Source organism: Podarcis muralis, chromosome Z (genome assembly GCF_964188315.1).
Source record: "Podarcis muralis chromosome Z, rPodMur119.hap1.1, whole genome shotgun sequence".
In the NCBI taxonomy this organism is placed as follows: domain Eukaryota; kingdom Metazoa; phylum Chordata; class Lepidosauria; order Squamata; family Lacertidae; genus Podarcis; species Podarcis muralis.
In genome coordinates, this window is record NC_135673.1 from 10,203,382 (window position 1) to 10,230,331 (window position 26,950).

Below are 26,950 nucleotides of genomic sequence, written 5' to 3' on the forward strand. Positions count from 1 at the left end.
TTAAAAGGCCTTCTACCAAACAGGCTGATGGAGGAGTCATGGAGCAATCTGTTTGAAATCTACTAGCCTAATGGGTTTTTGATAACCTTTCCCATCCACTGCATCTACCGCAGAAGCCAAGCAGACTGACGGAGGAGTGTGGAGCGACCTGGTCCTCCTCCACCACCAACTGGTTTACTCTGCTGCATATCATTCTTGGTTGCCAATAGTTAGGAATAGAGGAAGCTGCCTTATGCAGGGTCAGACCACTGGTCTATTGGTCCACCTAGCTCAGCATTCCCTAAACTGAATGGCAGTGGCTCTCCAGGACTTCAGGGATCTCTCCTACTCTTTCCTGGAGATTCTCAAGATGGAAGCTGGGTCCTTCTGCATGCAAAGGAGATGCTCTACCACTGAACTATGATCCTTCTCCCATTAGTAGGCAAGTTGTTAAATGGCTTAGCAGTAGGTCATCTGCCCTGAATGTAGAAGGTCCCAGGTTGAATCCCAGGCACCCCCCTGCCTGACATCCTAGAGAGGCACTGCCAGTCAATGTAGACAATATTGAGCTAGATGTACCATTAGCCTACATCAATATGAGGCAGCTTTCTTGCATCCTCTGCTATAGCAATCCTACACTATAAACCACTTAGAGGTTTTACTGCAATTGATTGGTGTACTAATTAAATAAATAAAATACATTAATAAAATGTATTAATTTTGTTCAGTAAATAAATGTTTCTATGTATGTTATAAGGTTGCATTACATTTTTATTTCATCTTGGCTGCAAGGAGTTCAGGGCAATTACAATATCCCCTCTCCCCTTTATTCTCACAACAATCCTGAATTGCAAGGTGAGACTAAGAGAGGGCACTCACCCCTAGGTTATTCAGGAATCTTTATGGTCCAAGTGAGGTTTTGAACCCAAGTCTTCCTGGTCCCATATAATGCATTTGCACTGGTTCAGCCACAGCAGGAATTTCTGGTAGATTGGTATTTTGATATTTGATCATAGTTCTAGAGGTGCATCATGAGGAATGGTTGACAGAGTTGGGTATGTTTAGGCTGGAGAAGAGAATACTGAGAAGTCATAGGATAGCTGTCTTAAAATAAATGAAGGGCTGTCACACAGAAGATGGAGCAAGCTCGTTTTCTGCTGCTCTAGAGTGTAGTACTCGAACCAATGGATTCAAATGACAAGAAATGAGACTGCGACTAAACCTTAGGAAGAACTTTATGGTGTTAGGAGCTGTTCAGTAGTGGAATGGACTCCCCTGGAAGGTGGTCGACTCTCCTTCATTGGAGATTTTTAAGCTGAAGTTGGATAGCCATCTGTCAGGGATTCTATAGCTGTTGTTCCTGTATTGCAGGGGGTTGGACTAGATCAGTGTTTCCCAACCTTGGGCCTCCAGCTGTTTTTGGACTACAACTCCCATCATCCCTAGCTAGCAAGACCAGTGGTCAGGGATGATGGGAATTGTAGTTCAAAAACAGCTGGAGGCCAAAGGTTGGGAAACACTGGACTAGATGACCCTTGTGGTCATTTCCAACTCTACAATTCTACGGTCCTACGTGACTCATTGAAGAAATCCCATTAACAAAAATAAATACTTTATATGTGTTGTTAAAAAAACTTACACATGAAGTTCTGCTTAAATGAAGTCCTTTGTATTCTACCCAAGAAAGCATATTTGAGATTCATTTTTATAAAGTACCTCCAACAATAACGGCACTATAGTTTGAAGAAGTGTCATTCATACATTTTAATATCACATTTGCACAGCCCCGCTTTTTTTCTTCGTGTCAGAAATTAATGAAGTACAGAAGGATAATTGGCTCGTTTTGATGCCACTGTAATACAATCACCACCCTCTGGAATTACATGTCCTTTGCTCAGAGGCAGAGCTGAATGGAAAAAAGAAAATCGAACTTGATTGTTAACACAGAGGTAACTTTATCCAGCTGGACCTACAAGCCCAACACTGCTTCAAGTGCAGAAATACTGCCTATCTGTCCAAAGCTGCACACCATCTTCAAGGCTTGGAAGATTCAAGCATAACCTACCAGCATCATGCAGGTAAGTCTTGAACTATATTTTTATCGGCAGCCCCCTGGACTACCATGTCCATACATGAAGACTGCTCCAAACGTTAAACCTCACTTTATAAGTGAAGAGAGACATGAAATTAACTTCAACATCTGTGCAATATGGAGGGCAGATCTGCTACGCAAAATACCAGTCTAAGAAACTGCCTTTTACTGAGTCAGACCATTGGATCCATCTAACTCACTGCCCTCCAGATGTCTTGGGATACAACCCCATCAGTCCACACACACACACACACACACACACACACAGAGAGAGAGAGAGAGAGAGAGAGAGAGAGAGAGAGAGACTGTAGCTCCTGGAAGCTGTAATATAAAACATCTGGAGGACACAGGGTTGGCAAAGGCTGATCCACGTTGACTGGCAGTAGCTTTCCAGGGGTTTCAGGCAAGGACCTTTCCAAGTCCTGTGCTGGAGGCTGGACCCAGGAGCTTTCACATGTGAGGCAGGTGCTCTACCACTGAACTACAGCCAGTGGTTCGCAGTTGCACAGGGTTGGTGGTCTGTTATTATTTCTGCAGCAAAATCGCTAAAGGCTCTCAATCTCCAGTGTCCTAGAGCCACCCTACCAACAAACAGAAAAGGGTGAGTGTTCCAAAGCTAAGCATCTGGGAACACTGAAAACACAAGGCACCTCAATTTCAAGAAAATAGGGTGCACATGCAATGGAATTTCCGAAAGAAGATATTGGGAGCACACCCAGTCATTTGCCCATGTATGTACACATAAAATAGTAGATTGAGCTGAAAGACAAACACATGATGTATAATGATTGTTGCAATGAACCCCTAATTATTATTGTTGTTGTTGTGTAAGATTGTATAAGAAAGTTGTATAATCTTAGAGGGGACATGGCTGTAACTATCATGAAGTGGACCCTGCACGTCTGAATTTGCCCCTTCCCTAAATATATAGGGTGAATACTAGGGTTACATCTGTTTGAATCTGTAATCAGCTTGAACGGGAATATTTGACCACTTACTTAACCCAACAGGGCTTACTTTTAAGTATAGATACAGGATTGCACTGAAAACTTTTAACTACTGTAATTGGTGGGGGCAAGAGTTGAGGACACATCATTTCTTCCAGGGCTATCCATCCTGGCTTCTGGAATGATACTGCAGATTAGTGAAAGGGGGAGAAATTAGATTTGGTTTGCATTTAAAGGCAAGCCTACCTAATTTTCACTTTCTGAAACAGTATGTGAACAAAAACAGAACCATCTATTGACATTCACATTTCTCCAGTTTTTGAAATGCAGTTCTCCAGCCAAGTACAAAAATGCATATACAGGCAACTCCCCATTTAAGTGTGATCACATACATGCACACCAAACCCAGGTGTAGCCCCCAAATGTCATGAAAAGGGATTGAATGAGGGGAGGCTTATGCAGACTCCATGGACATGCATAGGAGTCCAGAATGGAACCCCTGCACAAAACGAAATATATGCCTGATAATGCATATATTAGTGAAAATTGCGTACAGAGATACATTGGGTTGTATCTAAGTTATACTCAGAGGAGACCCATTGAAATTAATGGGCCAAACTTAGAATAGACTCATTGAAAGTAATGGACATTAGTGAGTAGAAATAGCATATTACAACCAGGGCTTTTTTCTCAGCTGGAACTCAGTTCTGGCATCTCTCAAGTAGCATTGGCATTCTGAGAGAACAAGGGAGGTGTTCACAGTGAGTTCCAGCACTTTTTTTCCTAGAAAAAGAGCACTGAGAACAACTCAGTATATTGGAGATTGCTTTGCAAAAATGTGCATATTAGCATAAATTCACACTAGGACTAACATTCACAACTTTATTTAAGTAGAATATGAAGAAAGACAGCGCAACAACATGTATAGTTATTTAACATGCAGAAGATAACAAGTAATGTAATAAACCAGAAAGGGAAGATGAGGGAAGTCAGTGGGAGGATGGGGATTGTAAAATATAAAATTTGGATAACTGTATTTTCAAATTGTTACAACAAAGAAACCCAATAGTTTTTTTTAAAAAAAAATCTGTATGTTTTTAAAACCTACCACTCTCCTCCCAAAAGAGGGTAAAAGCACATGGCTTTAGTATGCATGTGAAAATAAGAATGATGCAAAATATAAAACGTGTCTGGTAATCTTAGGCACTCATATAGGATCACAGAAGAAGGAAGTAGTCCATATACAACTATGAGAGGAGGTGGTATTATTATTATTATTATTATTAATTAACTTTCTATACCACCCTTCAGCCAAGGATCACAGGATGGTTTACTATATAAAAATACTTAACACAGTAATAAAAACCACAAATACACACTGTTTAAGAAGCCATAGATTAGCCAAAGGCCAACAAGTGAGCCTCCCGGGGGAGAGGATTCCAGAAGGTTGCAGGATGCGAGTTGGTTGAGTATGAGTATGTTTCCGAGCACAATTCAAAGTGTTGGTGCTGACCTTTAAAGCCCTAAACGGCCTCAGCCCAATATACCTGAAGGAGCATCTCCACCTGCATTGTTCAGCCCAGACACTGAGGTCCAGCGCTGAGGGCCTTCTGGCGGTTCCCTTGCTGTGAGAAGCCAAGTTCCAGGGAACCAGGCAGAGGGCCTTCTCGGTAGTGGCACCCACCCTGTGGAACGCCCTCCCAGCAGGTGTCAAAGAGATAAACAACTACCAGACTTTTAGAAGACATCTGAAGTTTAGGGAAGTTTTGAATGACTGATGTTTTAATGTATGTTTAATGTAAGACTGATGTTTCAGTGTATCTGAAGAAGTGTGCATGCACACGAAAGCTCATACCAAGAACTAACTTAGTTGGTCTTTAAGGTGCTACTGGAAGGAATTTTGTTTTGTTTTGACTATGGCAGACCAACACGGCTACCTATCTGTAACTGATGTTTTAATGTATTTTTAATATTTTGTTGGAAGCCACCCAGAGTGGCTGGGGAAACCCAGCCAGATGGGCGGGGTATAAATAATAAATCTATTATTATTATTATTATTATTATTATTATTATTATTATTATTATTGTGGTGGTGGTGGTGGAAGAATCATTGCACCACACACTCTTGAAGAGGAAGCAGACACTAAACCTCTTCTCTTTTTTGCCCTGCAGCTAATCTTCTGCCGGCTAAGGACCCACCAGTGGTGCTTCATTCTTTTTAATATTGTTCTTTTCCACATTTTGTTCTTCGGAGCTGATCTCGTGGAAGAATACTTCTTGCGAGCACTCCCCACCACCTACACAGACATGAAGGTCCTTGAAGCCAGGGAGAGAGCACGGAAGCTGGATATGACCCCCTTGAAGGCCAATATCTCCAAGGCTTATGTAGCTAGCAGATCAGAGGCCTGCTCCAACCAAGAGATCTTCCTCCTTGTCCTAGTCTTTGGCAGCCCTGAAAACTTGTCAAGGCGCAACACCATTAGAGAAACATGGGCCAACCAGACACACGTCAGGGGTTATGGTACTCTCGTTTTGTTTGTGTTAGGGAAGCCCTCTTCAGAAGGCACCCAGCTGGAGGTAGTCCAGGAGATGGAGAAGCATCAGGACCTCATTCAAGGCTCCTTCCTGGACTCTGTAGAGAACCAGACACTGAAGACACTGATGGCTGTGGAGTGGGCCATAACATTCTGCTCCAGGGCCCGGTTCATTCTCAAAGCAGATGAGGAGATGTTCATCAACCTCCCAAGTTTGGTTGAGTACTTGCTCAACTTAAGAACCCATCCCGAAGACATTTACCTTGGGAGGCTGGTTCATCAAGAGAAACCCAACAGAGACCCTCAAAGTCATGGCTTTGTCTCCCAACAAAAATACCCAGAAAAATATTATCCCGACTACTGCAGTGCGACTGCGTTTGTTATCTCACAGGATGTGGCTCGGAAGATCTACGTAACCTCTGGAGAAGTTCCTCTTTCACTGCCTCCTGGTGCCTTTGTGGGACTCTGCAGCAAAGCAGCTGGTGTGGTGCCTGCTCACAGTTCTCGATTTTCTGGGAAAAAGCACATCCGCTACAACCGCTGCTGCTACAAGTTCATTTTCACCTCCTCCACAGCAAGAGGTACCCAGCTGCTCCAAGAATGGGACGAGATCAGCAACAGTAAGGACTGCACTGTACTAGAAACTTATTATGGGTTGGTATCCTGCAAAGTCATGACATACCTGGATGGATTTAAACACCTAAGTGTTGATGCCTTACAGAACGAGGCTCTCCATCTTGCTGATTAAACTGACCCAAAAAACTCACATTCCAATGTGTGATTTTAACCATGGATTTTCTCTGCTGAACCATTTATGCTAGGAGCCATGGACAGCATCCTGTTGCAAGGAGTTCCACTGACTACTTGTGCTTTGTGTAAGTTTTTCTCTATTCTGAACTTCCCATTTAAAACATGCACACAGCAGAAGAGTATAGATGATGAACACTCACAGAACCTGAGCAGGAGTCACAAGGTCATGTGAACTAGTCCACTCCACGAGTGGATGCAAATTCTTTAAATGATGAATCCGTGCATGGTGTGGATGGTAATGTGACAGCCAGGCATGGCAGCAACCAGTTCCCACAGTATTCCTTGGACATGTATAGATAGATGATTTTACCCACCCAAACACTGAATAGTCAGGAGCTCATCACCTCTCCTCCCTTCCATGTTCCAATATCAGTGATCAAAGGATAGACCAATCCAACACTTATTAGCCTTTTCAAGTAAGTTAGGGTAACAGACAATCAAGAACAGGGGAGGCTGTTGTTGCTTTTACACTTTCTTGCAAAATTCAGTGGCATCTGGTAAGTCAGCCTTTCCCAACCCTGGGTCCTCAGATGTTGCTGGACTTCAACTCCCTCATCTTAGGCCAGTATCCCTCAATGGGCAGGAGGAATGAGAACTGCAGTCCAATGATATCTAGGGATCCAAGGTTGTGGTAGGTGACTTATCAGAAGCAGAGCAAGATTAGAAATGGGGATCTTGTGCAGCCCTCTAGATGAGGTTGAGGAGGCCAACTCCCATTAGTTCCAGACAGCATGGTCAATGGACATGGATGATGGGAGCTATAACACAACATCTAGGAGGGCATCAGTTCATCATCCATAGAGAAGATTGTCCTCTGGGTCAATTGAGCAAATCAGTTCACTTATATTAAAACTGTAGCTCTTTGTGTAAAGTTGCTCTTAAATTTTAAAGAATTCTCCTCTCTCAAGATGAATCACTAGTTGAGCAGCTGTGTTTTCATATGTATTCCAGTCTTGTCTGGCCCACTTTTTCATGTTAAGAGCATCATTTTCATGTTCAGACTGAAAATAGTCAACTAAATCTCTTTATTTCAAATGAGCCACAAAGCATAATTGGGCAGACATACTTCAAACAATTGAACCTATTAAGTTTTCCCCATCCTGGCTGTACAGTGTGAAACAGCTTTCACAAAACAGTACTAATAGAACCACACAAGTCTTTTTTGTTTCTAGTGACATAAATCATAGCAGGGGCTCAAAGAAACCACAGAACAAGCCCAAGAGAAAACCTCTGAGAGAGAATCTCTTGTCTGTGTATATTTTGATTTATAGTTCAAAACACACTTTCTGCTTATTTCCTAGCAAGCACCTTCACTAATAACTCCTCTTAAATCAGTCCTCAGGTCATATTTCGCATGAGCACTTAAATGGATGTGTAAATAACTTCTGAATTAATTTATAGATGTAGCTTCAAAGGTAGTTAAAAAACAGAAGGAAAGGGGGAATGGCAGGTCTTTTCACTGGAATAATCTCAGCATTTTAAGTGCTCCTTGGGCCAGTGTTGAAATTCTTTCCCACTCCCAGATCATGCACCCAACAGGATTTCTCTACCCCTCATTGGTGGACATTCCACTCCAGAGTTTCTGGAGATTAATTCCCTGTTATCTGACTGCAGAAATAAGACTGCAAACAAATCTGCTGTTGAACACCACTTAATAGTGACTTTCAGAGCTCTACCGGAAGCTCCTGAGAGCTGTGACAGACCTGGACAAGCTCCTCCCAGGAAGTCCTGAAGGATTGATTTTTCTAAATAGCATGGGATGGAGAAAAATTGCTCGACCTCTGAAGGTAGTGGTGAAAATAAACCCAGATCACTTCACCTCAAAGCTTTGGTCCCTCTGCAGAAAGTGTTACCCTTTGAAGTTCACTCATACTAACACCTTCTGGTGGTGTCCCTGTCTAAGACACTACGGCACTTGGTAGAAAAGCTAAAGATGGATAAGAAGTAATAATAACAATAATAACAACAACAACAATAATAATAACCCCCAGTCATGTGATTTTTGTTACTGGGCTGTACCAGTTCACACTGCACACAGTGGAGAAAATCCTCCTGATTTCCTGTAAGAGCCAGGATGCCAGGAGATCGTAGTCTAGCCTTCTAGACCTTTATTTTATGTCAGGGAGCATTCCTCACTACAATCTGAATTGGAACAACCCAGCAACCTTCCCATTTGGCACCTGTAGCAGCCAAATCTCTCCCTCTGCCCTTCAAAGGTCCAATATTTTAAAGTGTTTGCTCACCTTTCCTGTAAACAACAATTGGGGCAATTTATATGCTGGAGGAAGCATCAATGAAGTACAGGCAAAGCATTTAAGATCAAGGCCAAAAGACTCAAAACACACACACCGCTGCACTGTTTTCACCACTTGTAGGAGTTTTGGCTACCTTGTGGTGTTCAACCATGTTAACAATGCATCTCTCACTGAGGAATTAACAGAAGGCAGAAAAACCACTGTTTATAAAAGGATCCCATGATTTGTAGGCCCTATGCCAGCTTCTGACTAAGCATCAACTCTTAAATAAGGATAAACCTGACTGGCATAGTCCTTAACGTGGTCCTCAACATTATTTCCCAGCTATGTGAAATTTCTGAGTTAGAAATGCAGGGAAAAAAATGACCAAACCAATTCCTTCCTCAGATATTTTCCCCCCTCCACATCCAAAGCGAAATCCTATCCAGAAGTCCATCATCACCAGAGAGCAGCTGTTCCAATGTTATTCAGCTCCTTCCACAGCTGTGGTCGAAACAGCCTTGACATAATAAGGCCCTTCGCGCAGGTATGCCCTGAGCCTCAAGTAATGCTGGTTTCCAAAGATTTCAGCGATGGTCTTTGAATTGGCCAGAGCCTTCACAAGTTCGTATTTGGCCTCCTTTGAAGATTTGTCTGGTTCCACTGATCTGTCTACGATGTATTCCACAAAGCCTGGACTACTGAGCATCATCCTCTGGGCCCAAGGTTGACTAGCAATGGCCTACAGCATTAACAAAAGAGAAAGATTTAAGACATTATTCCTGCTCTTCTATTCCAAAAATTGGATTTCCAGGGCAGTGAATGCTCCTACTAAAACAACCATTTAAAAGTAAAATATAGCAGCAGCAAAACAAAACCACCAACAGCAATTCAGCCTGGATGAGAACAAACTTAATACATCATAGCAATGTTCTTGATTTTCTTCAGAAAACATGAAACAAGTCCAACACACTTCATGGGGAACACTGATCTAGAGCCTGGGTGACTTCAACTCACCTTCACCATGGGCAGAACACAGATCAAGAAGAATTAGAGATAGATGTCCTAATCGTAGCCAGCATTAATCATGTGAAATCCTGGGGTGGATCTTAGCTCAGGGATAGGAAACCTGTGGCCCTCCACATGTTGTTGGACTCCAGTTCTCTTCAGCCTCAGCCAGCATAGCCAATAGCCAGGGATGATGGGGGGTGGAGTCCAACAGCATCTGGATGGCCACCAGTTTCCCACCTTTGCCACTGAAGACAACCTGCATGCCTACAGCAGACAAAGACTTTCTCCTACAGCCCATTTACTTAATGCCAGTTCATTCAGTATCAGCTCTGCTTTTATCTCACAGTTAAATCAACTGAAAGGTACAGTCTGAGCAGAGCTCCAGATTCCTCAAAGTCTGGTGTCCCATACAGGATTTCATTAAATCTGCAAGGACTAGACAACTCAAACAATGGGCTTGGGTAGTGCTGTGGTTTCCAAGCTCTCTCAAAAGGACTATTAGGTACATTCATTCAATCAGACAGGTCTCTGTTGTGAAAAAGCACTTACAGTGAAGACCTTTAAGGCACCACAGTGGAGATCAGGGAAGGGCTGGGTACTGATGCTCCTGAAGAGTTCCAAGGGCTGGCTGGACAGAGAGGAGAACCAGGATTCTGTCATGCCCAGGTGGTCTTCTGTCTGCTGGTCTGGCTGTATGTAAAATATAGCAAATGAGTTTGCAAATGCAGCCGATAATTTACTGTCTTGAGGGAAAAAATAAGGATGGTCAACGTGGTACCCTCCATATGTTGTAGGACTCAATTCTCATCAGACCATGGCCAAAAGTGTGGATGGGATGATGGGAGTTGTAGTCCAATATCTGGAAGGCACCACGTTGGCTGTGCCTAGGTCAAAGGAACACATCACCCTCAGCCATCCTACAATTTACTCCACCTGCACACATGAAGTGTGCAAAACTTCCATGCATGCAAAACCTTTATAACAAAGGCAGCATAGTCACATTCTGCTTTTAAGCAAGTCTGTAAATGCACATTTCAGACACTGATTTGTTCTGTGCACAAATGTTTGAAGTTGAGTGGAAACACAACATTTTTTTCCTTTAACTGTTTATTTATCTTTTAAAAGTATTATACAGAACCATAACGTTCAATAAACTCTCGAAGCACTTAATTTTTGTTCATACTTTTGATAAGTCTGAAAGGCTGACAAGCAAGTCAGAAAAAATGTGAGTTATAGTTCTCTTGCTTTAACACATCACTAGTGGATATCACAGATGCAGAAAGCTACCCAATTGTTATTGCTTTCTTCCAAGGGCTGATTGAAACCTTTAATGCTCCATTTTTCATAAGAAACAGAATGTTTTCAATTCCATAAAACTTACCTGCAGATACAAAAGAGATGAAATTGCCTCAAGACACCGGACTCTCATCTCTGTCGGGGCATTCTTGGCTTGATGTCCTATTCTGTTTAGCACATGATGAAATCTACTCCCTGGGAAGACAAACTTTTTTTAAGCTTTCCATTACATAGGAAGTTGCCTTATACAGAGACCAGACTATTTCTCCATCAAGCCCAGTATTAGACAATACCGGCTTTGGAGAGTAATATCTTGAATTAACAATCATTTTTGCCTGTGGACATGGATCTGTTGCTTGAGTTACAACTAAAACCAGAAAATCTCTAACCACAGTTTGTCAATAAAGTTGCTCCAGATCTTAAAACCAAGTTTTAAACCATGTTTTGACTCTCCCTCCACAGCCTAGCTGCTTATGCTATGATAGCAGCAACACTGAAGAAGGTTCTGCCAGCCATGTGTCCCAGCCAGCATGGCCAATGCCAGCAACACCTGGAGGCTGACAGATTCCCTATTCCTCCCTCCAGAGACTATCACATTCATTAGCAACCCTTGTACTTAAGATGAATCATTTTCCCACTTCCAATCAAACCTCCTTTCAAACTGAAGTTTAGAATTATGCAGGGTACATTTATAGCCTTCCTACATTCCTGTGACAAACTCTTCAGACCAATATGATTATAGCTACACATACAGACAAATGTTGTACAGACCCTTCTTCTGTAACACTAGCTTCCCTTCCACAGTTGACCCCAAGATCCCAAGTGTGTCCACTGCCACGCCAAACATGGTTGGGTCTTGGCTTTCTGCCATGCTGAATACTTTCTCCACAAATGCGGGGTAACGCTCACATAACTGCTGAGGACTGTCAACAATAGCCAAGTTGCCAAAAAATTTCACAAAGCCTGAAAAAACCAGAAAACAAAACAACAGGAGTTTCGTCACACCATACATGGAACATAGCATCTGGAAAGAGAAATAAAGACAGGCCGGGACATTGTGCACAAGCAATGCATGTAGTGAAGAGAAAGCCTACCAAAAACAAAAAGGACCAGATGGTCAAGGCCGGGAGGTTTTGTTTTACATGCCAAGCAGACACGTTTTTAGTACAATGTCACCTGTCAGAGTAAACTTAAGTCTAGGATTGGGGGTGGGCAACTCAGGGTCCAAGGCCTACTATTCTTCCAACGCATTCTATCTCAAAGTCACCAGGGTTAAACTCAAACCTGCTTTCCTCTGGGCTGCTCTAGCCATGTCTCTACCTGCTGTTGTTCGGTATGGGGCAGGTAGGCACAGTTTGGGGAGAACAGCCTGGAAGGCCAAACAAGGAGGCCTAGGAGATCGAATCTGGCTCATGGGCCAGAGGCTGCCCGTCCCTGAACTAAATAGTGAATTTTTTAAAAAAATTACCAAAGTAAAATCATGCCAAGAAGGAAAACTTTTTAAATCACCTGGCAAGTAGAAGCTTGAGAAGGGATCAGAATCAGCCCCAATGATTATGTTGGAAATCTTATCAATGATTCCTTGTTGGGCGAGATATTGGCGTCCGTGGTAAATATGGGCGAGAGAGGTCACCATCTCTATACACGTAGCTCTGCAACATAGACAGAACATGCAGGTGTATCGTTTAAGATTCCTTTCATCCTCAAAACAGTCCATCATTAATTCCTGGAGGAGACTACTACTTAATTAACTGGTAACGCTTTATAGGTACTGTGCCAAAGTTTTCTGTTTTAAGTGGCACAGGCCCTGCCCTCAGGCTTACAAACCAGGACAGAGTATAAAAGGAAAGAAGAAGACAAAATTATAAGCATATTCAGATATAAAGCCTCCCAGTTAAATAGCAACCTGGTAAAATAGCTACTAAGCTGACAGCTCAAGGCAAGAAGCCCAAGTGCAGCTGCTCTAAGTCTAACAAATTGAGTAGACTGTGCCATCTCATCTCTGAAGCCTCTGCTGTTTGAGACAAGACATGTCTGAGAAGTAGGAGGTGGAAGGGAGGCACTGCGTATTTTTATACTAGCCATGCATTTGTAATAATGAGGTAAAACTAGTTTTTGAGCAGTTTTACTGGTATTATTCACTGCTGAATCACTGTTATGGCTTTGTGGTTTTAATGATGGGTTTTTTGTGATAGTTTAACAATTGGTTCTTAGCCACCCTGAGTTTCTGATTGTATGGCGAGAGGAAGAAAAACTGTGCAAAGAAAGCCCCTGCATGATTAGGCACTATTGTGCTGAGATATTTCGAGCTGCGTGGTAAGAAGGGAAGGCTACTTTCTTGCTCCTCTAGCACGTAAGCACTGGATCAATCAAACAATCAATCATTTTATTTGTATGCCACATTTCTTAAGTTGAAACCATGCTCAAAGCAGCTTACAAGTATAAAAATATTACAAAATGTAGCCTTAAACAATAAATATTAAAGTGTACACAGTGAAATCAATCTATCTAAAGTAAAGATACAAAATTTAGTATCAGTAACAGCAACAATACCCCGCTCTAGAGTCTGTTTAGCAGTCTCAGCTTTTGTAGCTGGAGTCAGTCAGTCAGGGACCCACCCTCCCAGACCAAGTGGGAAAAAGGCCTGCAAGACAGACAGCAGGTCTTCCAGGATTCACAGCTTCCAGCCACTTCAGCAGCCTCAGCTTTTGTATCCAAAGTATGAATGTATGAATCAGGGCAGAGACAGGCAAGAGGCAAAGCATGCAGGGTTTGGGTACATGCACAAATGTGCACAGCTCTCAAAACTCTGGCATGCCAAGAAATAAAACCTTCTACTAACTCAATAGAAGCAGAATTACTCCAAAGCCATACATAATATGAAACAATCTAATGAGTGCCCACGACTGCTTCTGCCACACACCTGAGAAGCACATCATTCCCCGTCAGCTCCCCGATCAGCTCTGATATTAATCCGCTGTTCACGCAGTAATTCAATGAATCTGCCGACACCAAGGAGATATTGATAACCAACTAAGACAGAAGCACAGGAGAAAAGGACACTTAGATTTATTTCTTTTTTAAAAAAACAGAACACCTACAACAAACACACACTATATGCCATTCATGCATGAAATTGTGCTTGCTCCACTTATAACTTCACTCACTGAATGAGGCTGTAGCAACGTTCAAGTCATAGCTACAAGCCTTGTGGTGGCTGCAACAGGACTTAAAAGGAATCATCATCATATATCATGACCAATATATCATGGGCCTATGGGGAGGCCACTGCCACCTCCACACCCTGGAACAATGTTCCCCATAGCGTCCAATTGTTCCAAGGGGCATCTGTAGCCCCATTGTTTATTTACCTATATAAATGTGTTTTATTTCATAGCATCATAACTTCACATTAAAGGATTAACAATAACAAGCATTGGCCTATTGTGGTTTATTTTACAGAACATTGCATTTAAAAACAATACAGCACAAGTGGATACAGCAACATTTACACACACAATCATATTCATAAAGAGGGGGCATGCAATCTCAGTGTGATCCCCTTCAGGTGGTGGTGGTTGCACCAGCACACTAAAAAGACCGAGGGGGGTGGGATCTTAATAGCAGCTTTCAGAATATCTTGTAGGATTTTCATGTGAATTTTCCATAATAAAGGTCACATATTAGTGCAGAGATGGGAAGGAATGGACTTAAGATTGACTGCATAGAAAAGAGACACAGAACAGAGACTGGATTCATCCATCCATATCTTTTGCTTATTTTTTGTTTATATTTTACTGCAGGATCTTCTGAGAGTCACCTTTTGTGCCACATTGTGAGGCAGAAAGGCAGGATGCAGGCATTTTGAGGCAGACTACTGTCTGTACATGCCTGGTACCATGGACCAAGTCAATCCTCATAACTCCAGTTGAGGGTTCAGGGTTGTTCAGGGTACAACCATACCCTGTAGGCAGTAAAAGAGCATCATGACCTGCTCAGATCACATTATTTAGAGCAACTGCCAATGGGACTATTAGCAACATGTATCAGGGCACAAGCTATTGACAATGAGTGTCTCCCATTTGAGGAAGGAAGATGCAATTAGGCATGGAGGCAAGACAACATGAACCCAATATAAGCTTTAAGACAATCATGTTCCCATGGGAATAAATGGGATGGAAGAGCTGCCAGTGTTATGATAATAAAAATAACTGTAGGTAAGATAACTAACTCACTTAAGCCTCCAGGGAAATTGAGGAAGACTGCACCCAGTTTAGCCATGTGTTAATGTAAAACCAGATCGGTCCAGAGACTCACCCAGGTGATTCTAAGCAATACTACACAGAAACTTGTGAAGTTTAATGCTATTAGTCCAATTTGTACTTCTGCTATATTTGAGGGGCAGGGAATCTTAGGTCCAGGGCAAGGGCCAAATGCCTATCTATCTTGCCCTTGGGAATCTCCTAAGCAGCTAATTAAGTGTTTCTCAAACTTGGATCCCCAGCTGTTGTTTGTCTACTACTCCAACCATCCCTAGCTAGCAGGACCAGTGGTCAGGGATGATGGGAGCTGTAGTCCAACAACAGCTGGAGACCCAAGTTTGAGAAACACTTAGCTAACTGCATTCCCAATCTTTTCTTGGCAGCTGTGGATATTCCACATCTGATGTCACATGCTGGCAGACAAGTGACAAGTTGGCATGGCTGGCAAAAACTGCCAGAGGCTCCCCACCCAATGAATTAGAATTAAAGGGGCAGCTAGAACACTAAGGGAAAAGGGATGCTTACCTCATACACACGGCAGCGAACAATGTCACTCCTGGTCATGACATTTTTCAAGTCAACTAGCAAGTTGCCCGCAAGCAGTGCCTCCAAGCTCTCTGCAGTTTTTGCTACCTTTGTCAGTGACGTGATGGCCTAGAAAACAAAGGGGAATAGCTATGTGAACTGGAGAAAAATAGACAGCAGAATTAGACACAAAATTAGATTTCAGTTGCAGAATTCTACCTCTAAATGTCAATGTTTAAGTGCTTCAGGTGTTATGTTTTCCAGACACATGGTACCCAAGGCAGCCTCTGCAAATGGATGTTCACACATTTATTTGGATGTTTAGCTCCCCCTACCCTCAAGAATTCAGGGAAGGATGGGGCAGTGACACCATCAAAATAAGGTGGTGATTTGATCTCCTGCTGCTTCCTTCCCCAAAAGCAAAACACTGGAAAAAATCATAATAGAAAGTTCAATGATAAACATCTAGCAAGATCTCTGCATACAAACGCTGCAGTGCAGATGTGAACTTAAAATTTACATCACAGCAGTCTGTGAAGTAGACATAGGGTGCTGATGGGGTTACCCATTCAAACTCCTAATAATTTATGAAGGAGTTTCTAGATGTAGGGATTTTTCTGTTAGCAAGGTTGTGATTAGGGAGGCAGAGTTCCAAAAGTTAATCCCTTTTGGAATTCAGAGCATCTTTATTGTGCGCTGAAGGAATATTGCCTGTTATATGCCACATAATTTTAAACTGGCCATAGAATGCCACACTAAACTGCAATGATTTGGAATGTAAATGGCCTGGCTAAGTCAAATAAAGATAACCCAGACGAAAACAAACAAACAAGCAAATAACAGAAACATTAAAATAAATGAAATGCCATACTGATACAAAAACCTTCCTCCCAAGTGGTGGAGATTTGTACTTTTTACAAGTTATTTCCAAAAGTAGAGGATCAGCAATCGAGATTTCTCCCAAAATTGATTTTCAATTAAAATATACAGTGGTACCACGGGTTACATACGCTTCAGGTTACAGACTCCGCTAACCCAGAAATAGTGCTTCAGGTTAAGAACTTTGCTTCAGGATGAGAACAGAAATAGTGCTCCGGCGGCACGGCGGCAGCAGGAGGCCCCATTAGCTAAAGTGGTGCTTCAGGTTAAGAACAGTTTCAGGTTAAGAACGGACCTCCGGAACGAATTAAGTACTTAACCCGAGGTACCACTGTATACTAAGTGCTTTGTTTATCTTCCTCAAAGGTCTACTCCTGGCCTGCATTATGTTCCTAATACTCAACAAGAACAATTTCTGGATGAAACTTTTACATTAAGTAAGGCAAAGTTATATTGGGAGATACACCAGGTTATACATTTTCAAAATCAGTCAAAACTTAGGCATTATACAGCTTAAATAGTTTTGGCAGTTACTCAACTCAAGCAACCCACTGGGAAAGGGAATCATCTCCCAACTATATAAAATCCTCACACAATAGGTTAACCTTCCTCTAACTTCATTAAGACAAAAATGGGGGAAAGATTCTGGAGAAGAATTAGAGGAACAACTCTAGGAACTACCATTTGGATCCATCTCAATTAGAAAATGCTTTAAACATAGTACATCGCTGGTACCTGTGCCCAGCCAGATTATATAGAATTAATCATAACTCATCCAACCTTTGCTGGTAAGAATGGTTCTCTAGTACAGTGTTCCCCAACCTTGGGCCTCCAGCTGTTTTTGGACTACAACTCCCATCATCCCTCGCTAGCAAGACCAGTGGTCAAGGATGATGGGAACTGTAGTCCAAAAACAGCTGGAGGCCCAAGGTTGGGGAACACTGCTCTAGTACATATGTGGTGTTTTTGCCCAAAAATTATTCCCTTTTGGGAAACAGATTTTCAAACAAGTAATCAAATGAGGGGATAATTGCTACAGCCAAATAAAAAAATAGTCCTACATTATTTTACTGGTCAGATTAACAACCTAACCAATAAAGATGTCATCCTCCATTTATTAACTGCAGCCAGATTAGTGATTGCAAAACATGGAAAACTTTAAATACAAATCTTTCTGAAGCCTGGATTTCGCAAGTACAGTGGTACCTCGCAAGACGAATGCCTCGCAAGACAAAAAACTCACTAGACGAAAGGGTTTTTTGTTTTTTGAGCTGCTTCGCAAGACGATTTTCCCTATGGGCTTGCTTCGCAAGACGGAAACGTCTTGCAAATTTGTTTCCTTTTTCTTAACACCATTAATACAGTTGCGACTTGACTTCGAGGAGCAACTCGTAGCATGCGGTGTGGTAGCCTTTTTTGAGGTTTTTAAAGACTTTGGTATTTTTGAAGCTTTTCTAAAACTTTCCCGACACCGTGCTTCGCAAGACGAAAAAAATCGCAAGACGACAAAACTTGCAGAACAAATTAATTTCGTCTTGCGAGGCACCACTGTATGGGACACTGTGCTTATGGACAAATTAACCATTTCACTAAAGGAATATTGATCTGGAAGAGAAAGATACACACCTTCTAGATGATACAGTATCCTTTTATTAATTGATGAAGATAATCAAACATGGTTTGCACCCTCCATTGACTCATGGAAACTTATGGAGAAGCACTTTCATTTGATTGCCTTTTTTGGAACATCTAAAACTACAACCATCAGCTACTATTTTGCTTTCTTTTCTGTACAACTACAAAGATCTTCATTCCTTGTATGGTATGTTTAGCTACTTGAAATTAAAAATCAATTTTTTAAAACTATCATACACAAACCTGCAAGTTTGTAACCAGAAGAGTTTGCCTGTTTTGTGGCAACAGCTGCTCTGATTCACAAAACCTTTCCTGACAGGTCACCAGGAACCCATCCTTGCTCATCAAGGGCAACCAGGCAAGTGGTATTTGCAAGCCTGTGCTTTATTTATTTATAAAATACTTAAAATACAGTGGTACCTCGGGTTAAGAACTTAATTCGTTCCGGAGGTCCGTTCCTAACCTGAAACTGTTCTTAACCTGAAGCACCACTTTAGCTAATGGGGCCTCCTGCTGCTGCCGCGCTGCCAGAGCACGATTTCTGTTCTCATCCTGAAGCAAAGTTCTTAACCCGAGGTACGATTTCTGGGTTAGCGGAGTCTTTAACCTGAAGCGTCTGTAACCTGAAGCATATGTAACCTGAGGTACCACTGTACCACAATGTCATCAAAAGTATCAGATCGGTTTTAAGTTTTACACAAACCACACAAAATTAAAACCACAGATCACCAGCTAATTATTACATTCCCTCCTTAATTATCTGCATAAGTCTGACAGCGCAAAAAGCCTTCAGCATGCATTTAAATATTCCTACAGAAACAGCTGGTAAAGCTCTAATGTAAGAGCACTGCCCACCCATGGCTGGGCCAATAACGCTGAAGGCTCAGTTTTGCGCTGACATCAGAGGAACCTCACCCACTTGATGATTATGCTGAAGGCTCTGTAGCCAGCTGCTGTTAAACTGGCTCCAGTTTAAAGCTCTTACCTCTTTTGCCACTGCTAGTTTCTCATCAGCAATGCAATAAATGACCTGCCTCAGCAACTCAGGAGTGTTGAGGATTTCTCTGGCAGCACTGGAATCTTCAACTATCTTTCCAACCTACAGAGTCAACGTGGCGTTGAAAGGCATTAGGCAGTTTCCAACAACTACTCAGTGCACAAGTTTAAGTAGTTAAATAAAGGTTCCTTCCATTCCGACCCCCCACTACCAGCCTTTTTAAACAAAGAAAATGTTGAAGAGTTGTATCATTTTAAGGAACTAGTGAATAAAAATAAACTGAAGGGAAGGGTTATACATTTGCTCCTCTCACTTTGTTGTTGTTGGGGGTTTTTTTTAAGGAGAGTGATATGCAGACAGAGGAAAGTTTTATCCACTCCCTCTATGTGAAGAGGCCTAGAATGCCCCAAACTGCTTTTGCTAATCCACTGATTGGATTGAAAAAAATTAAAGCTGCCCCCCCCCCAAAAAAAACTACCTGGAGCACTTAAAAAAATCTGTACCACCCAATGATAGCTTCTGCAACAAGTGTGTGGATCATCTAAAAACAACATCCACAGAATGGTTTATCCTGAGAACTACTTTATTCCTATGCAAGCTTAGCAAATATAAATCTATTAAATTCATGATCCAAACACCAGCCATACAAATTTTAAGGAGTCATTAAGATTTGCACCCCTAGCCTGGTTCTCCCTCCTGGCTGATGTCCTCTGAAAGTCACAGGTTGCTCAGGGTCATTAAACCCAACTCACAGAAATCCATGGATGTGTCCCAACCCATCCAGAGCCTTCCAAATTTGCCTGATTTGGCTTAGGACTCGCCAAATCCTGTGCAGAGCCCTAATGTATATGTATGTACATTATAAATAAGAAATCTCCTCCTCCCTGATAAAGATCTCCAAAAATGTCATTTTAACAGACAAGTAATCAAGCATACCTGAGCTATTGTTAGAATTTTGACTGAATTATCTGGATGGAAGAGCCCTTTCTGAAGTTCTTCACCAAAGTTTTGGATTACATACAAGGGATCCATGATCTGCAGTAACCGCTCCAGGATGGAAACACATAAAGAGATCTGCTCACTGTTTTGAAGGGAAAAAATAAGTTAGTTGAAAGGCTTTCTAAAAACCAAAAAAAACACACACACAAAAACACCATTACAACCCCAAATAGTTTAATATGTGGGTATCTGCTTCTTTACCAAAATCCACTAATGGGATTACTGATTCAAAAGAAAAGGTAAGAAAGTACAAGAAACAAGACCCCTTTCTGTAATGGTATCCAGAGTACAGTGATACCTCATGTCGTGTGCGCTTCATGTTGCGTCTTTCCGCGTTACGTCCCGTGGCAACCTGGAAGTACCAGAATGGGTTACTTCTGGGTTTCACCGCTCACACCTGCGCAGAAGTGCTGAATTGCGCTTCGCACATACGCAGAAGCGCCAAATCATGCCACACGCCTGTACAGACACAGCACTTCGAGTTACGGGCATTTCACGTTACGGACAGGCCTCCGGAATGGATCCCGTCCATAACACGAGGTACTACTGTAAATTAACACCCTGTCCAGGCTTATTAATTCAGCACCAAAATTTGCTCTTTTTAAAAGCACCAATTAAAATCTGTGATATTCTTGTTTATAATAATGTGAAGTTTCAGAGTGGCTAGTCATTTGCTTACATTTATTACAGTGGACGCTCGGGTTGCGAACGTGATCCGTGCAAGATGCATGTTCACAACCCGCAGTGGCGCTTCTGCGCATGCGCGGGTTGTGATTTGGCGCTTCTGCGCAAGCGCGATTTAGCGCTTCTGCGCATGTACAACTCCCAAAACCCGGAAGTAACCCGTTTCAGTACTTCCGGGTTTCGAGGGGTCTGAAAAAACGCAACCTGAAGCCTCTGTATCTTGTATCACTAATTTATTCTTATTTATTCATGAAATGTACATACCATTTGATTATGTAAGGGGGGAAAGCCTCTAAGTGGTTTACAAAGGAAGGTAAAACAATATAATCACCACTAGAAAATATACAAACAATAATCTAAAACATACAGAATGTTAGAACAGCAATAAAATAGACTAAAACAAATTAAAATTCATGTCACCTTCAAAAAAAACTTCTAACAAAAAAAAATGCCCCCAAAGCCACCTTGGTGGGTTAAAAATGGTTGGAGCTACAAGGTGTTTTAAAATTAAAATATAAACTTTTAAAAATAATAACAACAACAAGAAGCCACATCCCAAGATGTGGTAAATGTTAACCTTGCCCCAGGGCCGGATTTAGATGAAGAGAGACCCTAGCCTACTCCACTTGCGAGGCCTCTCCCAATCCCCAACCCTCACAACTAGAAGAAAATGGAAGTGTTATAAACAAAATTGAGTGAAGCCAAGGATGATGGTACACAGTACTTCTTTTTAAATTGGCTTCAAGTGCATCTAATATAGGAATAATGGATTTTATCCTAAACTTATCTCTTGAAGAAAGTGCATCTAAGGCATCAGGTGCACTTCTGTCATTTCTTTGCGGTTCCCTCACTCTTTGTCTCCTTGTTTTGTAGTTAACATTTGGCAAGGTGGCTTTTGTTCATTTCTCAAGCTTATCAAAATCTTCTCTAATTTTCCTTTAAATATCCAGAAGTGAACTGTACAAGCTTGCACAAGAACTCAATAACAGGTCTGATTTCTGAAGGGCTTTGCTGACCTTGTGAAAGTGACCTAGCACACAGATTTATATCTCTAAGATTCTGCAGATTTATGTAGCCTATACATAAATCCGGCACTGCCCCACTCTTTTCTTCCCAAACCTATATTGATATAACACCAATGTCTCACAACAAACCTGAAGAAAGAGACAATGCATGTGCTTTTGAAAAGACGGGAAATTATTTTAAAGAAAAGGAGTGTGCGGCAGCCCCCAGTATTTAAAGAGCCCCCACCCCTATTACATCATTAGAACCAGAAGATAAACCTATGAAACTAGGAAAGCGCAAAAAATAGCAATGTTTGGTCCAGATCCTAGGTACTGCACCCTCACTAAAGGAGACTGTATGGATGATTCACTAAATGATTGTAGGATGACGTGTGTACCTGAGCTTATGGCCTCAAATTCTGCTTTATTACAAAAATGACGACGACTCCTGATCCTAAACTGAATAGTTAGTTGCCCAACCGCCCCCTCCTCTCAACTGCCTCGCATTCAAACTACCTTTCAAATCCTCATCCAATCATCACTCGCCACCAGAATTCCACTCTCTCTATCCCCCTCCCTCCTTAACATTCCCATAAAACTGTAATTCTGATACAATTACCTTAATAACCCTATTACATTCAATATTTTATACACACTGCTCCCTATAACCACACTGTTAGAAGCACTTGAGCTTCCCATTCCTGGTTCCTAGGAAATGGGGGTGAGCAAACTGTAGGACCCCCTGGAAGGACAGATCCTGAAGCTGAGGCTCCAATACTTCGACCACCTCATGAGAAGAGAAGACTCCCTGGAAAAGACCCTGATGTTGGGAAAGATGGAGGGCACAAGGAGAAGGGGACGACAGAGGACGAGATGGTTGGACAGTGTTCTCGAAGCTACCAGCATGAATTTGACCAAACTGTGGAAGGCAGTGGAAGACAGGAGTGCCTGGCATGCTCTGGTCCATGGGGTCGTGAAGACAGCCCTTTAGACTTTAGTTATTGAAAGGGCTGCATGGTGTGGATCTCATATCAGTGTTATGAGAGTGTAAGCAACACATTTCTCTCTCCCCTTTCTCCACACCATGCAGAATTGCAATGGTAACCAGAAGTCTGGAGTTTGGAGCCAGGGCTGGCTGTGGGCAGGATCCTTGCATTGCCGGGGGTTGGACTAGACGACCCTTGGGATCCCTTCAAACTCTGCCATGCTATGATTATATCAAGCAGCTTAAGGAACAAAAAGATGCTTCTGAAACATTTGGGAATCATAGGCACACTCTCCCCACCAGTGGCTTCCAGCAACAGCTTGCATCTTCCTTGAGAGAGAGGCAGCCCAGAACAAGGGGGGGAAGGCTTAGAGCAGGGCTCAGCAAACTTTTTCAACTGGGGGCCGGTCCACTGTCCCTCACACCTTGTGGGGGGCAAGACTATAGGGGGGGGATGAACAAATTCCTATGCCCCAGAGATACATGTTAAATAAAAGGACACATTCTACTCATGTAAAAACACGCTAATTCCCGGACCATCTACGGGCCGGATTTAGAAGGTGATTGGGCTGGATCCGGCCCCCGGGCTTTAGTTTGCCTACCCATGGCTTAGAGTTCAGGTAGGTGGAAATGCCAATTGAGTGACCTACAGGATAGGAATGCTTCCTTCCCATGTCCCCCACCCTCATGAGACAGACTGGTGCTAGCATGGCTGGGAGCCAGGCACCTGCTGATTGCTCCATTTTCTTTGCAGGGAGGGAGCCTTTCCCCAACATATACTTTGTTCTGGTCAAATCCCTGGAGAGACGTGACGACCCTCAAGTACTGGAGAAAAGGGAAGCAAGGGGTCCTTGTGAAACACGTTTGGGGAGTCTGTGGCTTCCATGAAGCGCTTTTCAGAAGCATTGCTCCCTCCAACAGGGGAGGCTGAGCATAGCTATCACAGCTAGTTGTCTTTGATAGGCATCTCGTCCATGCAATTGTCTAGCACTCTTTGAAAGCCATCTCCTCCAAGATGCTCTTGTGGTGCATCTGATTCTCCTATGCTTCTTGCTCCTGCAAGGAGATGACTACAGTGGTACCACAGGTTAAGAACTTAATTTGTTCTGCAGGTCCATTCTTAACCTGAAACTGTTCTTAACCTGTGGTACCTCTTTAGCTAATGGGGCCTCCTGCTGCCACCATGACACCGCCGCCCAATTTCTGTTCTCATCCTGAGGTAAAGTTCTTAAGCCGAGGTACTATTTCTGGGTTAGCAGAGTCTGTATCCTGAAGCGTCTGTAAACTGAAGCATCTGTAACCCAAGGCACCTCTGTATTGAGAGATCCTATGGTTAACATTCATCTGGGCTGGAAAATATTAAAGAATCAGAGGACTGGTGAGCTTTCCTTAAAGCACAACTGATCAAAGGAAGGCAGATCCATTAGCATCTTCATAAAGATGCTCAGATGACAAAAGATGCTATCATACCCCGCAAGCATCTCAGAAAAAGCTCCCAAGCTGATGGAGCAGTTAAGTGGTCAGTGGGGCTCCAGGTTGCCATTTCTGGATCCCACCACAGCCCTTCCAAGTTGCCCAAGAAATCAATGTCACAACAGTTTTTTCCTCACATCTCCTCCCCATGATCCCTCGTGGGGCCTTCTCAGACATATGCTGTGTCTGAACCAGCAGATCCCACCAAACCAAGTAATCAAGGACCCAGTCAGAAAGTAGTGTGAACAGTCATACCAGAAATAAGCAAAATAACTAAACAGGTATGTACTAGAAGTCACCCCAGAAGTGGCCCTACTCAACACCTTCCAAGATAACAATGCCCACTTACACTAGAAAGAGTTCATAACTCACCAACAGCATATGATTCAATATGGCTAACTTAACCCGACAAACAAATCCCACTGCAGCCAGCCAAAGACGATCAACCACACCCTAGGCCACCCCAACCTCTCTCACCACCAAGGAAACATAACATGCGAATAGAAAGAGAACTTCCCCAAGTGATGCTGACAGAAAAAACCCAAGCATACACTAAATAAAAGAACTTAAGCTTTGCCACCCCAGCCCCTCTCTCCCGTCGCCGCCTCGCCCCCACCCACACCCCTGCAATTCAGAGACAACGGGCTATCGCCAGAGCTGGCCCTACTCCTGAACAAACTTGCTGAAATTAACAAACATGGGCAACTTAGGCCCAGTTTCATGGAGTCGAGGGGCAACCGAGCAATGAAAAAAGACACAGCCCGGAAAGGTGCACGATCTCCTCCACTGAGGATTAGACGTTTGTGGGAGCGGAGCTGAGCGGCGGTTATTGGTTTGTGCTTTGCTTTGCCGTGTATTTTGGCAACCTCGTTTTCTATTTTTATGTTGTTAACCAGTCCTGCGATCTTCTGGGTTAACGAGGGCAGTTCTTAAAAATCTAATAAACAAAAATGGAGAGAGAAATAGAATCCCCGCTCCCTCTTTACACACGCACCTTTAAACAGGCGGCTGGGTCTGTTAAGCGCCACAGAATCATAGACATGTAGAGCTGGAAGGGACCCCCGAGGGTCATCTAGTCTAACCCCCTGCAGTGCAGGAATCTCAACACGCGTTCTCCGTGGCGGGCATCTTCCCTCCCCCCCCCCCAAAAAAATTATTGTTTGTTTCCCCCCTGACAGGGATCCGAGGCGGCTTAATAAAAAGCAAGAACCGCCCGATCTCTCTCCACTCACCTTCCCCCGCGGGCCGTGAGAGCGAAGAGTCCCGCCAAGGGGAGCTCGGACCGCCGCTCCCGCAGAGCATTGAGAGGAACGGCGAGCAAGGCCAAGTGCAAAGCGCGCAGCTCCTCGAGCGGCTCCTCCAGCAGCGGGACCCTCGCGAGCAGGTACAGCGCCTCATCCACCTCTGGCGCCGCCATATTTGAATGTCTGGGAGAGCAGAAGAGTGTGCTGGGGGAGGGGGCGGAGGAAGAAGAGGAAGTGAAAGGAGTCTCGCGAGACTTCGGTCCTTAGCAACCGAAGCGGCCGCGTAACCAAGGCCGGCGCCTCATCACGGCCGCAGCACTCAGGTACAAAGGCAACGCCTCCTATGTCTTGAGAGCCCCTTGTGACTTAGGCGCTCGGGCTTCTGATTGGCTGAAGGAGGAAGGAGGGCGGGGCGCACTTCATTTTTTTTTTCCTGGTAAAGAGTTAAAAGAGTCAGTTTTTAAGACTCGCTTCCGTGTTCCCACATGAAAGACATGCGGGGCTAAAGCGACTATACATATAAATATAGATTTCGAAAACAGAAGGGGGGGAAAGAACCGAATTAGAACAGAGTAACGAGATTCTTCGCGTTGTTACGCGCTCCTCGAAACACAAGTTCTCCGCCTGCTGCAGGCAGGCAGTTTGAGCTCCTGCCCCATAAATGTCGTCTCTTCCCTGGTCAGACGGTGACCGGAAATGATGTGGCGTTAATCTTTGCACTGAGTGCCCTCCGTTCTTCGCTCAGCAAAAGCAAATGTTCGCAGCCTGAAAGAGCGACAGAAGCAGCCATGTTAGAGTTCCCAAAGGTGCCTCCGAGCATGTGAAGAATTCCCCGCCGCCGCCATTTAGCAGTATCAATATCATAAAGAAGTGTTTACATTAAAACATGACGCGCAAATCCATAAAATAAATTATGGGTTAGTTCGTTAAGCGTTGATAACATCAAGGTCACAGGTTCGATCCCCAGGTGGGACAGCAGCATATTCCTGCACTGCAGGGGGTTGGACTAGATGGCCCTTAGGGTCCCTTCCAACTCTACGGTTCTATGATACTATGAAATCAACACACCGAGAGGTTAAGTACAGTGGCGTAGCGTGGGTTGTCAGCACCCGGGGCAAGGCAAGTAATTTGCGCCCCCTAACCTGTGGATTTGCGCCCCCTAACCCGTGGATGTGCGCCCCCTAACCCGTGGATTTGTGCCCCCTAACCCTAACCCCCAGATGTTGCGCCCGGTGTGGCCGGGCCCCCCAGCACCCCCCACGCTACGCCACTGGTTAAGTATATCAAGCATTCCCAAAGTCCCATTTTACAACAGGGCAAACCTAGATCAAAAGACGGTTGCCAAGGTTTGACTGTGTAT

The 26,950-nt window shown here is 43.3% G+C and overlaps 2 protein-coding genes across 3 annotated transcripts; one reads left to right on the forward strand and one right to left on the reverse strand.

Annotated features, from left to right (window-relative positions):
• The first annotated feature begins 2,051 nt into the window (after positions 1 to 2,051).
• B3GALT9 (beta-1,3-galactosyltransferase 9) lies at positions 2,052 to 6,543 on the forward strand. Its single transcript, XM_028715773.2, has 2 exons — positions 2,052 to 2,057; positions 5,191 to 6,543. Exons 1-2 carry the CDS (start codon positions 2,052 to 2,054, stop codon positions 6,298 to 6,300), a joined length of 1,116 nt encoding a protein of 371 aa, XP_028571606.2. The 3' UTR covers positions 6,301 to 6,543.
• Positions 6,544 to 7,370: 827 nt separating this feature from the next.
• Positions 7,371 to 25,793, reverse strand: PSMD5 (proteasome 26S subunit, non-ATPase 5). 2 transcript variants are annotated; one of them, XM_028714994.2, is made up of 10 exons: positions 25,579 to 25,793; positions 20,138 to 20,282; positions 19,190 to 19,303; positions 15,691 to 15,819; positions 13,827 to 13,936; positions 12,413 to 12,555; positions 11,675 to 11,866; positions 10,989 to 11,098; positions 10,157 to 10,297; positions 7,371 to 9,338 (listed from the first exon to the last, which is right to left on the reverse strand). In XM_028714994.2, the coding sequence occupies exons 1-10, from the start codon at positions 25,761 to 25,763 to the stop codon at positions 9,081 to 9,083; spliced, it is 1,527 nt and encodes a 508-aa protein (XP_028570827.1). In that variant the 5' UTR covers positions 25,764 to 25,793; the 3' UTR covers positions 7,371 to 9,080. The 2 variants fall into 2 exon arrangements, with proteins under 2 accessions (XP_028570827.1, XP_028570828.1); XM_028714995.2 differs by lacking the exon at positions 25,579 to 25,793 and adding an exon at positions 22,287 to 22,406.
• Positions 25,794 to 26,950: the final 1,157 nt, after the last annotated feature.